The following is a 16767-nucleotide window of genomic DNA, read 5'->3' as shown; positions in this document are numbered from 1 at the left end:
AGTTGACGATTCGTGGGTCTGGACTTCCTGTTAAAGAGCTCGGATTGAGTACTTCGTTCATGGACAATGAATTTTCTGACACTGACATTCTGACTAAAGTGATACTATTTACTATGTATTTACCAGTAATGACTCAGCAGCTATTCACACTCTTTTATTTACTTGCTTGTAATGTTTTGGCTGATGTTCCGGACGTTTTGCCGCCGGTACAAGCTGCTGCAAACATGGCAGATTTGACTAATAATGTTGTTTTTGACCCAGAGTACTAGAATCTAAGACATTCTGAGGACTTTTCACCAATTACAAGCTATGATTCAAAAGATATAATAGTACATATGTTTTCAATTGCCAGTTGCTATGGCTATAAACGTAATTTCTAACAATTCTGAAACCCATACCAAGAATTTCCCCGATGTGATTCTCTAATTTGAGTCAGTGCCAGATTTGTGTCTCTTACTACGGCAACACCTGTGGACAAACTACATTGACTATGCCATCAATATTTCACTATTCAAACATGTATATTTGAGGTTAAATATGACATTTGACTGCCAATAAACTTGAACAAACACAGATCCGTCAACTGACTTTCATTTCATAATGTGTTTGTTGACTGTGGCAGGGTTCATTTCTTTATCAAAAATAATACTTTCTGGGCAAAGTCTTTTTAACTCAAATGACTGGCGAACTAAAGCTACAGCTCAAAGAGAACATTGTCACCGTTTTATTGTTATTTAAAGTGTAAAATTAGTCACGCTAATGACTAGCATAATTACGCCGGCAGTTTTATCATAAACAGTGTGTGTTAATGTAATTGCTTTGACGCTGAGCTAGAGGAGTTTTTGATCCTTAAATGTGTCACGTTTACTGGCTCATCACACAATCTTGTTTCCATGGAGACAAAAGTGGGATAGAACCATCGTCCTCCCAAAGGTCTGGGGATCGAGTCCCGTGTAAGACCAAGTTCTGCCGTTGTGTCATTTGGACAAGACACTCACCTTCCCTTTGTGTTTGGAGAGCGTTAGAAGTGCATCATTATCACTATTACTTTAACTTTAACAGGCTTGTCTCCATGGAGATGGACACATTTAATGCCATGCAGTAGTAAGAAAAGTTACATTGATACAGTAAAATTGACAATAGCCAAATTGCAATATTAATGATTTCTTCTGTTGCATTTTCTTGTTTTGCTTATGAAAGTTTGATGATCATTTAACGGCTGATTTGTGGCTTTTGTTTTCTTTGTTTTTTGACAAACGAATAGGCAAAACTATTACCAAAATTTGACACTCATCACCTTTGAAAAGAACCATAACTTTGACAATGAACGTTTATAGATGATGTCAACATTTCCGGAACATACTGGTCTAAACAGGTGAAAACTGTTTATGGAGTTCCTAAAACCAGACTCTTTTATTGACAAAAATGGGGGGAAATATTGGACAGTGGCATGAGACAGTCTTTTACCAGAGGAGTTGGAGACAGACGGTGAGCGCTGGCCTGATGTTATCGGCTCTGTCTTTGTCTTGAAGTTCAATGGCGCACAGGGACTCGCAGTGATTAGAAGTCCGGCTCCGGGTTTTATCGAGCGCCCGCAGCTCCGGACCCAGAGCTCGATACTCTTTTGTCCCTCCAGCGACGCCCGAGTTAATGTGCTGAGCGCGGGAACACACCAGGATCCAGGGGAGAACCTCCAGAGAAGAGTGGGACACATTGATCCACAGCAGGATGTATTCAAGTAAAAGTATGTGGCCAAAAAGTCCTTTGTGGTTTAAGTTTTGATTCACCTGATGAAGTAAATGAACACGTGATTCCAGACTCTTGACTGAGCCCTGGGATGAGGTTTTCTGGTGTATTTATGCAGTTATGATTAAGATCTGGCGCCGTTCTGTTTCGCAAAGCTGTTTAGACTGAGCTGTATATTTCAGATCTGATCTTATTATTTTGTTTGTTTCTTGGATATTCAGCCTGTTAAACCCTACATGGTGTAGGGATGTAGCATATCAAAGAAAGAGAAAAAAACTTCACGATTTAACGATTATTCACAATTATTGAGACTGTGACCAAACAGTGAAATCATTCATTTCCCCATGGTCTAACATCTTACTTTTCCTCAAGTTTGTGACCAGTTTAACAAAATGTAACTTTCTGAAAGACAAATACAGTTAAATGTGACAAAAAACAGCCAGATAAAAAAAGTTATTTACATTTGGCTCTATTTTTTCAAAAATTCCTATATAGCAAACAAAAAATACTTTATTTTGCTTCTAAACTTGTCACGTTCATAATTTTATGGTCATTACAATTATTTTGTCCATTTTAAATGGTAATATTGATCTAGAATGTCAGGATAAGGTCCATTGATTTCCTGTCCAAAACTGCAGAACTGATAATAACCGCCTCATTATTGTTAAAGCAGCAGTTTGTCATCTACTTTAATCAGTACTGTTTATGTTTTTACTATTGACAAAATGGCCGTGTGATATTTTTGAATCTTGCATGTATGACATGCCTGAATATTTTAAATAATTGCAAGTCGGTGGAAAAAAATAAAAGTACTCAATCCTCAAATGCAGGATTGATTAACCGAAATACAACACCATTACCATTGCCATATTATTATACCATTATCATAACTAAAATAAAACATTATAGAGTATATGTCCTTGCTAAGGTGCTTAACGCTCAATCAGGACGAGCGATGTAAAGATTATAAGGTTAATGTGTTACTATTTAGGTCGCAGTATAATCCTAAGTACTAAAAAATAGTAATCATGAAGTACTTTTAAATCTGTCTGTTTTTGTTCACATTTACTTTATTCGCCATTCAGAAAGTTCACTTTCATTTGTTTGATCACATTTTCAGTCATCGTGAATAATAGTTGAATGGTGTTATCATCGTAACACAATAATCGTCTGATATTTTAACATGATCAGGACTTTTCCAGACCAAACTCTTTCATGAACTTGAATAATATAAAATGTATAAAGTATGATGTGTTGTTAAGTTGGGATTTTGCTTTTGTTTTTGAGTTTCTCCATCCAAATATTGCAGAAAATACTCCCAGACAAAAAGAAAGACAAAGACAGGCAGAGTTTATACTAGAGCTAGTTTATTATCACTGGTATTGTTTTTTTCTCAGTGAACAATGAACCCTAAAACAATACAAACCACTAAAAAGGGTCTATTTAGCCTTTGTACACTATATGGATATACACATTTTCAATCCTGACACATTGGTCTCAAACAAAGTGTACAAACTCAACGTAATTCAACATACAGTGGTCCCTGACAATGCTCTATATAGAAAGCTTCATTAGCGTCTCGTAGTTGGGGTCTGAATTGGAATGGGAAAGGACGTTTGGAGGCAGTGGCCCATGCACTGGACAAACACGGAGAGAAAAAGAGACGACAAAGTGTGTGACGATGGACTGAACAGGTTTGTGCTGTGACCAATGCAAATCTACAGCAGATGAAGATGAAAGATGAAAAGAGTTAGACATGTGTGTTTTGGTATCAGGTTGGCACCGAGTTTATACCCTGCAGACATGTAAAGAACAGCATAGAAAAACAGATTATATACCGACAATAATGATAATATAAGAAGAAGAATTCCAACTGTTGCCTTATGTGGTCGGCCACTTATTTCACAAGTCACAAGTTTCACACGTTTCATTTTAAGATTATGTGTGCTTTAAACGTCATCTCGATGTATACTAGGGCTGGATTATGGAACTTTTTGGCATCATGTTATTATACATATTTATATTGGAAAGAGAGAGAACTGCAAAAATGAATTCGTAAGCATGAAACTGATCAAAAGTGTATAAAATATGAGTGATTTCGGTGTTTTACATGAAGCTAGTCCCCTCACAGCTGTAGAGCTCTCTTTGCTACGGTGATGGCCACAGTGCAGTGATATAGAATGTGATTTAACGATGCCAGATCTACTTTAAACAAAATTAAGGCGATACACTTTTGGATGACAGGAAAACCAATTTAATTTTCAGATGTCGATTTAAAACTTATTCCGTGGTTTCCTTTCATAAATCTCTTTCATCGCGTGATGTTTTTTGGATATATATTTACTATTTTATGTGTAAAATTTGCACATATTTTGGACATAGAATTATTTACTCGGTTTAAATGTCTTGCTTCATTTTCTTGACATACTACATTCAAAAAGATACACAGAGGGGATTTTGGCTCGCTTTTTCTGTATTTGAGTAAACTATCTCTTATTTTGTGTTAGACATGAATTTGAATTGACATCACGTTATTATAAATATATATATTGGAAAGACAGATCTATAAATATGGTTTGTAATAATAACTGTCTTGTGTATTTGAAATGGAGAGACTTGTAATTAGATCTAGCACAGTGAGGAGATGACGAGCATTTTGACTGACAGCGTTAAATGCCAAATGCCTTTCAGCTGCTACTGATGCGGCTCCATAATCAGTCTATTTTATTTTAGTACAACACCATTTTTCCCCCAATTTAGAATACGCTTGACCAGTAAAGGTCAACTGGAGAAACCCGCAGACGCTGCAGTTAAGCCTTACAGGTGTTCAGACCGCATATAGATTTCTGGTGCCAGTTTACAAGACTGATCACATTTTATTTGTAGGGGCTGTGGCTGATTTTTTTTTATAAAAAAGTGATTTTATTTTAAATAGTTTAAAGTAGACTTAAAAAAAATATTTTCAGGGGGTTTGTAAGTGCTTTTCACAGCTTTGAGAGGCCCGAGCGAGTTTTGCCACATTCGTCACGTAACAACTATCTTTTCATCAGAGCACTAACACTTATTTAGACGCAGCGTACTTTCAGCTGCACCATAATGATCCTAAACACTGCTTTTACAACCTACTGGCAAAAAATTGGGCACAGTCTCTTTAACCTTTGTTGTTGAACGAGAAGAAAGAAAAAGAACATACTGTATCTTAGAAACTTGCTAACGTGGCAGTTTGGCCTTGCAGGTGTTCAAATGAGATCTTTTTTTAAAAGATATTTATATTCGAAGAAAGAAATGACAAACAACACAAGGCAAGGGTTACTTTCAGGTAATGATAAGCTAGCTTCTTTTGTCCCTTTGACACCTGCAGGACTGGAGCCTACGCTGACAATAGCTTACATTATCTGTTATTTCGACGGCTACAGGTGCGAGAGACCAATGTTTTTCGATGGATGGGTGAACGATGGCTGTGACAACATCAATAATGGACAAATAATATCTCCTGAAGCAGTGAGGAAAATGAACACGAGCTGTCAGTTTTAAAGGTAACAGGATCTGGCCTCCACCCTGCAGCCGCTCCGACCGGACGCGGGGGTAACGAGCGATCATCGCACGTGGACAGAGGGAGGGGGCGCAAGACGGATCGAGATTTGTCAAACCCAGAGGTCGCCAAAGCCATTTTCATAAATACATCACGGTAGATCGACCGACAATTTTAGACAGCGCCATCTATAGCCCCATATTGAGATCACATCGATATTAGTTTTGCCCATAACAGGCTAAACATCACAGTGTTACCATCACAAGTCCAATAATGACATTTTTTTTCTAACACTTTTTCATTTGCGCTAAAAGATTACATGGGAGCTTTCTCATGCAGATCTAACGTGGGGGTGTTTGTTCACATCCTACTTCTTTAAATACACGGAGGTCAATCTGCGTTTCCAAACAGAATCTGATAATACTGATCTCCAACATAAAGTTTTACAATGACCATAAATCACGTTTTTGACAAGAGCATAATAAAATAGTTGGGGGGGGGAAAGTAGAACATCAGCACTATTTGACATTGACAGTGTAGTCGCGTGAGGGGAAAGATTAATGCATCGCAAATGTAATCAGCCTGCGTCAATGGTCGTTCGGCGCCGCACTGATCAATAACTCGTGACGAGTGGGAGAAATATCGCAGAGTTTAGCTGCTTCGTTTGGATTACATCAAAATGGCACTGTACCGACGTGAAGTCAACACAACCTGTTCTCGTCATTACCCAGAGATGAAGGCAAATGTGTGCGAGATGTGGTTTTTTGAGCCGTTACCGATGGCCGATATTTTGATTTTAAAATTCAAAATAATTGAGGTCCACAAATCTATTTCAAGTTGAATTAAAGGTCTCACATTCACTTTTCACGTATAAATAAATTATAACAAATAGAAATAGTAATAACAGAATGTATTTATCTGAGAGAGAAAGTACAATTATTTGTTGAAGGATTGTGTAAACCACGTTGTTAGCCTAATTGATCTTCTATACAAATTTTTACTCTTTAGTTTGGTAAAAAAGGAAAAATATTTGTGTTTTTTCTGATATCGGCCTGTCCCTGAGATATGAGACAAAGTAAGATCTACAGAACTACAGTATTTTGACATTGAACAAAATGTAAAACTTTTTCATATATATTTTTAGTAAATTATCAATGTGTTTTTAATTGCCAATAGAACTTAGGTAACTCTGGGCCATAAATAAATCACTAAAATGTATGTTGTGTCTCGACTACTGCATTGACAAGTCTTCATCCCTGAAGGGTTTTGAAGAGAACAGTTTGGTTAATAAGATGCATAACACAAATGCTCTGTAAATACCAACAGATGGAGTCATGCTTTGGAGTGATGCGAGATCCAAAAGGCTGTTAAGTTTGTTCTATTATAACCTGAGAGAAGTACAAAGTACAGAGGAAAATATAGAGGTATAGTTTCTCCAGACGGCCTTTAAAATCCAGCAGCACTAAAGGCCGTAAAAACTGTACAGTAAATTGCACCCGATAAATTTGAGCATTTATTTCCACTACTTTACAACTGTATCGATGAAGAAGAACCCTGAAGGAAACAGACTTGTAAAACGTAGGAGGCCGACAGACATAATAACATTGTAGTGTGTCCCTGAGCGCCTCCCGTCCACAGAGTCCACTCACTGACGGAAGAGGAGAAGATACCCAAGGCTGCCATGACACAGTATTGTGCAAAGGTCCTGGAGGTGGTTTAATGTAGAAACCATAACCTCTGCAAAGGCACTGGTCCTATCTCGCAAGATCTGGACTCTAAAGATCCCTTATATCGCACAATCTAAAGGAATATCAACATATTTTGGGTTTATATCTTTGGTCCTATTGTCTTCTACAAAGTTACTGCACAAACTACCAAAAAACTGTTGACATAAGACATTTTGTTTTTAATAACTAAACTCACAATGATTATTTTTTTACAAATTAAATGTTTTTCATGAGTAAAACTGTCTTTAACTATCTTAATTTGAACCAATTGTACCCATTAGCACCAGGAAATGATATAATCCTAAATACTATGTGAAAATGTTTGTGAGAATAGAAGGCAGCCACAATGAATCATTTCAGTTCAATGTAGACTATATTAAAAAAGTAAAATTACAAGTACTTTTGATCTGGCTGTTTATCTGACAGTATCATTACATTTCCATGATGCTAGTGAGGAATGAGAATCTATTAAACATTGTAAATCACAGTCAAAATGCCAACAATTGAGAATAATTGGGAAATTGTGATGTTTTTTCCTCACAATTCTCGCAACATTAACACAATGTTTTTTTGACTGTGGAATTGAGACTAAAATTTGATCCTATCATTGACCCACAGACTAAATAAAAATGTCAGAATCTAGTAATAAACTCTCTTAGTCGTTTGCACAATACTGTTATGGAAAAGGCCTCTTTTCGCCCAGCGCTGCGCGGGCTGCTGTGGTGATGAGATAAAGAGTTACAGCACCTGTCAGTCAGCGCGACCCTGCCTTTAAATCACACTCGTCTTTCTAATGTACAGCAATAGGAACAAGGCGGCCTGTCAAAGCACTGGTAAACAAGATCGTCGCAGCACCAAGTGAATCAGGTTCAACGGTATGGCACTAAAACCTGTCACGTCTAACTGAGAAGTTGTGGGCAATTTCCCGTCTGTCGGAGATTAACTTTAATTACACTGAGGAAGAAACTAATAACATAGATATATCACTTCTTCCCCTGTAAAATACCAGCAATGGTAGAGCAGCCCTGGAGAGCAAACCATAACACCTGTGATGATACATAAATATATACTGGAAATGTCGGTGTAATCCCTCATTCGCCCAGGCGTGTTCCATAGTAGAAAAAGCTTCAGTTGTAGTCATCTGGACTCAGTTTGAAAAATTAGACGTTTCGACTCTCATCCAAGAGTCATTGTCAATAACAGAATTTAGGTCGGGAACTCCAATATTTATACTCTTCTGTGGTACGTCCAGCCCATTGGGCGGAGCCTTCCTGAAGTAGAAAGAGTTGTTTGTTTCAACAGAAACTCCCCCTTGTATCCACCGAGCTAGCCTATTCAGAATTTTAATGGCCTATTAGAATCCTCTTTGTCTTTGTGAGACCCTGGCTCAACCACCCTGAGTACCTGATTAGCATCTAAATGTCCTGGTCCTGGTCCTCTACCTCTCCAGGGGTTCAGTAACCCATTATAAATAACAGGAAGATTGAATCTTAGCCCTCCATTTCTGTTTAAAGAAGGTCTTTCTTTTTTAACAAAAATAGCTTTCTTAACTCCTCTTTCAAACCATCTCTTCTCCCTGCTTAAAACCTTCACCTCACCGTCTTCAAACGAGTGATTAGAGGCTTCAAGATGGAGATGCACGGCGCTCTGAGGTCCTGAACTTGTATTTCTTCTGTGCTGATAAAGCCTCTTGTGTAGAGGCTGTTTAGTCTCACCTATGTACCGTTCTTTACAGCTTTCTTCACTGCATTGGATCGAATAACCTACATTGCTCTGTTTTTGATTCGGCAACTTGTCCTTAGGGTGAACCAGTTTTTTGTCTTAAAGTGTTTCCTGGTTTAAAATAAACAGGGACTTCGTGTTGTCTAAAAATTCTCTGCAGTTTTTCCGACAGGCCAGACACATAAGGGATAGAAACACCCTTCCTTCTCTGTTCAGTTTCCCTTTTGTCCTGCTTCTTGGTTCTCTTCACTCTGTTGAGAGCCCAAGCGGGGTAACCACAGGCTGAGAGGGCATGCCTGTGGGTCTCACAAAGACAAAGAGGATTTTAATAGCCCATTAAAATTCTGAATAGGCTAGCTCGGTAGATACAGGGGGGAGTTTCTGTTGAAACAAACAACTCTTTCCTCTTCAGGAAGGCTCCGCCCAATGGGCTGGACTTACCACAGAACAGTATAAATATCGGAGTTCTCGACCAAAATTCTTTTATTGACAATGACTCTTGGATGAGAGTCGAAACGTCTACTTTTTCAAACTGAGTCCAGATGACTACAACTGAAGCTTTTTCTACTATATACTGGAAATATTTGTTCTGATAATATTGACAAGAAACATTGCAGCGTGGTATTTACACCATGTACAGGAAATGGATGCGGAAACATTTCTGACAAATATAATCAAATGCAAAAGTTACAGGTAAAAGGGTGAAGGGTGTGCAGGAACATACAAGTGTGGGAGACTCACACAATGACAGGTAGTTACAGTATCAGCAGCAGGGGACGTGTACCACTCCACACACACACACGCGCACACACGCACGCACACACACACACGCGCACACACACACACACACACACACGCGCACACACACACACACACACACACACACACACACACGCGCACACACACACACACACACACACGCGCACACACACACACACACACACACACGCGCGCGCACACACACACACACACATATACGCGCACGCACACACACACACACACACACACACACACGCTTTGATCTTGTGTTGGACGCATTTTTAGCTTACATTTTTGGTGACAATTTTGCAATGTTAAGAACCTTTTAAATCCAGATTGACATTTGTGTAGGTTCAGACCAATTCTGCTCGATTTGCCAAATTGTGTTTTTGTGTGTTCTGGAGCTGTAAAAGTCCCCCACTTACATCTAGATATTTCCATTTAGTCACAAAGATACGCTCCACAGTCAATTCAAGGTTAAACAGCACTGAACAGGAGAAACTTAAGTTACATGAGCACAATGTGGAAATGCTTGAAGATGAACAGCTGTAGGAGTTAGTAAGAAAAGGTCCTGAAAGTTACCCCTCTGTGTTTCAGCTCTGTCCAGTTTGAGTGAAAAATAACATACTGTCATAGAGATATCTACTGAGTGTACTTTGTTGTTAATTCTCTGTTTCCTTCAATAGACCTGAGGTCACAGGAGGGATATGAGGTAGAGTTGAGGTAGTTACCCATAATGCATCTGCAAACTCCTGTATAAGTGTGTGTCCAAGCGAAAGGTTTGGCTTCATGATCAGAGAAGCACTTGTAGTGGTCATTGTGAGGGAGCGGCTCTGAGCAGCAGCGGGGCTTTTGGAAACGTAAGTGTGAAGGCCACACCTTTAAGAAAAGGAGCAAGAGACATGAGGCCAAAGCTAAAACACTGCAGCGCCAAATCACAGAGTGCAAATTACACCGCAGACAATTTTATTTAGGGACAAGCTCATATTTTTGGATATAGTTTTAGTCTAATTTTTAAAAAATAAAATCTTATCTTCAGCTCTCATTGGACCAATATTGATAGAATAATTATTTAGAATATTTTGGTAAAATGTGTGCTTGGTTTGTTGCATTTCTGACATACAGTGTATGTACGAGACCATTCACGCACACACACTCACTCCCACGCACGCACTTACGCACGCACTTACGCACGCACTTACGCACGCACTTACGCACGCACACACACGCACACACTCACACACACACGCAGGCACGCACGCACTTACGCACGCACTTACGCACGCACTTACGCACGCACGCACGCACGCACACACACGCACACACTCACACACACACGCAGGCACGCACGCACTTACGCACGCACGCACACACACACACACGCACACACACACACACACGCAGGCACACACACGCAGGCACGCACGCACGCACACACACGCGCACACACACACACACGCGCACACACACATACAGATACATACACTGTATGATGATGCTGGTACATTATCTCATCTTGGTGTTGAATTGAACACTATGGGGCACATCTCATGGCGCAGTAAATAGCCCTGACAATAGAAAGAGCAATGCAGTGTATCTCCTCTTGTCTCAAAGACTAAGAGTTTGTCATGTCGTTCAAATGAAGACAACTATTAAAAAGCATAAAATGGAACAGGATAATTAATATTCAACAAATCCTTGCATTCTATAATTCATACAACAGTGTTATCTGTCAACTTGCATGAGGTACTGACATTTATCTACAAACACCACGTCATCACCAACGCGTTCACAAAAGGTGAAAAGGTTTTTCATTATGCAATAAACAGACAAACAACAACAACAGCGACAATATTAACATTGTTATCTGAGGTAGAACATTAAATTCAGCATTTGGAAGTGCTTTATGTTGGACACTCATTTTGCTTCGACAAGCAGGAGAAGAGAGACAATTTTTGACATCTGAGGTAGTACGGGTCTTGTAACTTTTCATAGTCGAATAGAACCGTTCCTCTGTATTTTAAAATAACCGTGAGCACAAGGGAAGCTGCATTCCCCACAAGCTTCCCACAAACACATTCATTCCGGCTGAGGTAGGTTTTTGTTGAAGCGGAAGGTTCACGCAGTCAAGTCTATTCCCTGTATGAAGGCCGAGAACTCATAGAAAATGCTGAAATTTCACTGAAGAAATGAAGTCCTGAGAGAAGAAAGTTATTTGAATCCCTGGTAAAAGGTGAGGTCTCCTGTGAGCACGAAGGTGTCATCATTGGTAGGTGAGAGCAGGCAGCAGGAGTCTTTGACATCCAAGTAAAAAGACCAATAACTTATGACATAAAGTTGATAAAGATATATATAAGCTGTATATATATTTCATAAACTTAAAACAAATTAAATCATTGTATGAACAAGGACATTCTGGGCGTCTATTCTGTGTGCTGCCCACTACAAGGAAACCAAAAAAGGTCAAATAAAATAAACTGTCCAGCTGCAAACCCCAAGTCAAATGCCCCTTAATTACACAGTCCTTGATCCTCTTTACCAATAAAAAAATCTTTGCACTGAAAGAAAAAAAACATCTTCTTGGAGGGGAACCTGAGTGTGGCGCTGGGTTAGCACCGTGTGAGTTGGCCTTCATACGTGGTTAGCCTTGGTCCTGCCGCTCTGGCGCCGCAGGAGGCTGGTGGAACAGCGTCTCTGCCTCTCGCTCCAACGAAAACTCGTCCAGGAGGATCGTGGAGAGCTGCGTGTCGTTCTGGGCAGGGGACGTTGTGTGGTTCAACTGCACAGATGGGAAAAGTCTGTTGTGATATTTTTTTTTTTACTTCATGCTGCCATTAGTCTGTGTGTACAATTATTTCAATTCAAATGATTTTTGTAACGCCCAAAAGCACAACAGCAGTTGCCTCAGAGGGCGGCAGTGAAAAACAGATTAAACACTGTTCATAGGGACTTGGCAATGTCCTTAGACAAATGTGCCAAGGTCCTTAGACCCTCCTTCGGGCCAGGAAAAACTACCAAACCTCTTTGGGAAAAAGTATAAACCTGGAAGAAGATCTGACTCCCTCAGACGGACAGGCAGACGCGAGATAGAATTATGGGTTAGTGATATCAACAAAAATAAATAGATAGAAGATTTTCCCACAAAATGGGACAGTAAAATTAACTCCAAAAGGTCAGAAAAATTACTTTGAACATTTTGAGGTCAGATAGATGACTATAGATGATACACTCAATATTCTAATTAAGCATATCTCCAAAACAATATTGATATATTGTGATATACCTCGCGCCTCTAGATACATTTGGCCAGGTTTGTTCTCACAATCATTTACTACATGCAAATATCTTACTTCTAAACTGCAGATTAAACTTAGATCAAGTAAAGGGTTAGGGTTCTTGGGACTTTTTTCCAATAGTACTAATAGAGTTCGTAGACTAGACAGATTTAGATTTTATTTATATATGTCACTTGGTAAAATAAATTAAAGGCGCAGTGGACGATTTTTTGATGATTTGAGAACGCAGGCGGAAGTGCACACGCGCACTCCCCCGTGCGGACTGATACAACACACTCGTGCGTTTGTTTATTAGCGCAACGGAGTGCATCGCATCTCTCGTCTCCCGTAGATTTCTGTCCACTTCTGCGTCAGCTCGAACTGTCGTTCTCCGTCTTCATTTTGTCCCGTACACTGAGGGAACTATATTATGATAGATCCATGCGCTTAGGCACGCGGAAACGTGGGCCACAAACGAGCCACACGCGGCTGCAGGTGAGCGATAGGTGCGTTTTATGATTGATACGTGGCAGGACAAATGAATTATCCACGCCACGAGGAAATATGATTAAAAAAAAAATGCTGAAAAAAATCGTCCATTTCCACCTTTAAATAAAGCAAAAACCCTCAAGAGGCTTAACATAGTAAACTCCATATAAAATATATATGTTTGTGTGCAGTTATTCAGAAGCAGATATTCTAATGTGTTTTTGAACCGACATTGTGCAAGCTTTGGGTCCGGCTGTTCCATATTTGAGATAAAATCGAATTGTGCAGGAGTGAGGGCTCTAATGAGATGTCCACTATGAGTTATGCATGACATTCATTATTAAAGACAATCTCCAGTGCAAAAACGCCAATTATTTTTGTGTTTTAGCCAGAAAACCAACACCACTCCGTTTCCCTGCCTGGCCTGCAACAAAAAAAAGACTTACCTGGGGAGGACAGAAAAACCTCACACAAAGACTTAATAATTAACAGAAAAACGCTGCATACACGTGACACAGTATCAGCCTGAATGATTCTAACTACAGCACCTACCATATGTGTGTCTTGTCCATTTGTTTGGTTGAAAAGTCTCTCTAACTCGTTGCTGTCGAGCGGTTTCTTTCCCGCTGCGCTGCCATTGACCTCCACTTCCCTTCTGGTGGTGCCGTTCAGCCCCACAGCCCCCTGGGAAGAGGAGGAAGAGGACTCGATGACAGCGCTTTGTCCGGCCTGGGGGGTCGCCTGCACCGTCTTGCACATCATTAACCTGAAAGACCCCATACAAAGAGCAAGCAATCAGCAACAATTATAGGTTCTTTCCCTTTTCTTTCATTTCCAGAATGTTTGTTTTGCCGATTCTCACCTGCCGCGATAGCTGAACACCAGGAACAGCACGCAGAAGACGATGCAGGTGACTCCGATGTGGATGCCAATTATGATCCCTGTGGCGGAGGTTCTGCTGTATTCATCCTTCACACAGTCGCACGGGTCGTCCAGAACTAACAGGACAGAACAAATTGGTCACACGCACACGCACAGTTGGAGGGAGACAGGGAAGTCGGCGTGGGAACGACATAGACAATGCGCTGTGGGGACATTTGACTGGCGGCTCGCTATAGGCTAAGCTCTTTTTTACAGTGGGATAGCTCTATTATTCAGCAACTGCAGGTACTGTATGTGCCATGTCACCACACAGAGGAAAGTGTAATGTATTTATCATGTGCATCTATATCTATGAATCTAGAATGCTGCTTCTGCTAATTAGTTAGAGTTAGTTTTTATTGTTCAAGAATATAGTGATAGACAGACTGTAGAAAGTATTCACCACTTAAGGAGAGACACTGCGGGTGAATAGAAGACATCAGTGTAACAGCTTTTGTAGATTAGTTGTATGAATGTAATGTTTCAAATAAAACGAAGACATTTCATCTGTAGAAATTATATTTGAGACATGTAAATCTTTCAAATTGATAGAGCCATGTTTAATTTGTTTTGCCATTTTTATATACAAAATCATTGCAGAGCGGATTTTTTAATTCTAATTATTTAGAATTTGAGTAAAATAGACCTTACTGATGTAAAAAGTCAAATTCACCCTAACTTTTTGGGGTAAAACATTTTAATAAATTCAGGCTTGGAACAAGATATAACAAATACTTCAGTAAAGTCCGTTAAAAACATTTGAAGTAAGATGTAAAGTTTGGTGTGTGAAAATGCTTTAAAGGCTGATGTTTCTGTCTCTGTGTGAGAAAAATGCATTTTGAGAAAATGACATTTGAAGTTACAAAGTCCAATATAATTCTAATGAATGCAACTTGATTAAAAGAAATTATAAAACTTCTTCAGGTGCAGATTGGACAATTTGGTTGATTTTCAGGTGAAAACCTTTATATTGAGAGAACAACATGACCAAGAAGAGTTTTGTCTGTAGTGTCTCGCCTCAACAAGGGTTTTGTTTGATTGGACACAAATCTTTTATAGAAGTCTTAATATTAAGCAAATAGTTAGTTAGACATTTGTTGCATGTTGGTAAGCTGTTCACACAGATATAAAACAAAGTCACAGTAAATGCAGTTCTATAATACAAGGCCTTGTGTCTGTTTCCTGTAGCTGGATGGGGTCATGAGTCTGTGAGGCCTGTGCTTTATGACCCTCGGTTAAAGGATGATGTAACACCTACTACACACTACAATAGACAAATGTATTCTCAAACAGTGCCTCCTTTTGTAAATTTACATTGGATTTCTTTATTGCGCTCCTCCCCCTTTCTGCATTTATAGGAAACATGCACACACAGGCGATAACAGAGAGGCAAATTACCTCAAATCTCCCATAAAGGGGCTTAAAGGGGGTTAGTGTGTGCGGTTGTGTTTTGTGCAAAGGGAGTACCAGATTTCTCCAAGGCTTCCCGCAGTGAAACAAATCGAACAGTGGCGTTCCCATCCCCGTGTTGGTTGTAAGCGAGCAGTTTTATCTCGTAGACGAGGGACGAATCTAGATGAAAGCAGAGTGAGATTATCAGATGCAAGCTTTTTATACCAAAAAAGATCAGAGCGCATGATGTTGGGGAGCTTTGATGTGAAATTACCCTGAACATTACAAAACAATCCCAGTTGGAAGTAACAGAAGAGGATATTGTGCGAGGTGCAGTTTGTTGGATACTGACCAAGCTGAGTGATGCTGTATTGGGTGACGTTACGCGGGAAGCGCATGGGGCCAGTAAAGGTGGGGGAATGGGCGCGCCTATAGAAGAGTTTGTAGCCCTGGTGTTGGCCCATTTTGAAGGAGGGGTCCCAGGACACTCGTATCACGCTGCCGTTCAGGACTTTGGTGTAGAGGGACGGAGGCGCTGGCACTGAAACGAACAGTGCACAGGAATATAATGTGTGGATTCATACTCTAGAGCATCAAAACACATCGCCAAAGTGGAAAAAACAAGCACAACAGCAATGAGTTGGTCAAATTAACAAACAATTAAAGGAAACATTTTTGCCATTGGGTTTATGGGACTGCAATTGTGTAAATCCTTAGGAAAGACCGTTCACTATGGCAATAAATTGCTGACGTTTTATTCTCAAGGTCAGTTGTGATTATCAATATGTGAATTTGTGCAGAGAATTATTATACTTTCAATAACTTTTGGCACAAACTTCTACATTAGAACTGAAAAAAATTGATTCAATTCAAATAAATAATTGAATAAAGCTGAAAATCTCCACAAACTGTCGTCAAAAACTGTCAGCACAAGGAAACTGGAAAACTACAATTCAACTTTGAGGCTTTTTGTTGTTGTTGCTTAAAACAGGGAAAATTGTTTCCCCCAAAATCAATGAAACGTTTTTCAATTGTGACGGACGAAAATGCGACTTCCTATTGAGAAGAGGAGCACATAATGTTTGACAGAAATATTTTTGTAAATACATACAACAACAACAACAACAACAATGGCAAAAGATGAAATAATTGCATAACAGTTTAGGAAAATACATTTTCCAATAGAGTGGGCAAACAGCAAATC

The 16767-nt window shown here is 39.6% G+C and overlaps 1 protein-coding gene across 1 annotated transcript in view; it reads right to left on the bottom strand.

The window, feature by feature from the left end:
* Positions 1-10960: 10960 nt before the first annotated feature.
* igdcc3 (immunoglobulin superfamily, DCC subclass, member 3) overlaps positions 10961-16767 on the bottom strand; it is a 70381-nt gene continuing 64574 nt past the window's right edge. Inside the window, exons 10-14 of the mRNA XM_072464501.1 lie at positions 15916-16104; positions 15639-15743; positions 14113-14248; positions 13803-14016; positions 10961-12265 (exon numbers count right to left, since the gene is read on the bottom strand). Of these exons, the coding sequence (XP_072320602.1) occupies positions 12128-12265; positions 13803-14016; positions 14113-14248; positions 15639-15743; positions 15916-16104 (782 nt within the window). The 3' untranslated portion in view covers positions 10961-12127. The remainder of the gene's footprint in view (positions 12266-13802; positions 14017-14112; positions 14249-15638; positions 15744-15915; positions 16105-16767) is intronic.

The sequence above is a fragment of the Eucyclogobius newberryi genome, unplaced genomic scaffold (assembly GCF_026437365.1).
Source record: "Eucyclogobius newberryi isolate DKJ021-1_F unplaced genomic scaffold, fEucNew1.0.hap1 SCAF_5, whole genome shotgun sequence".
In the NCBI taxonomy this organism is placed as follows: Eukaryota; Metazoa; Chordata; class Actinopteri; order Gobiiformes; family Gobiidae; genus Eucyclogobius; species Eucyclogobius newberryi.
This window is presented reverse-complemented; position numbering and strand designations above follow the sequence as displayed.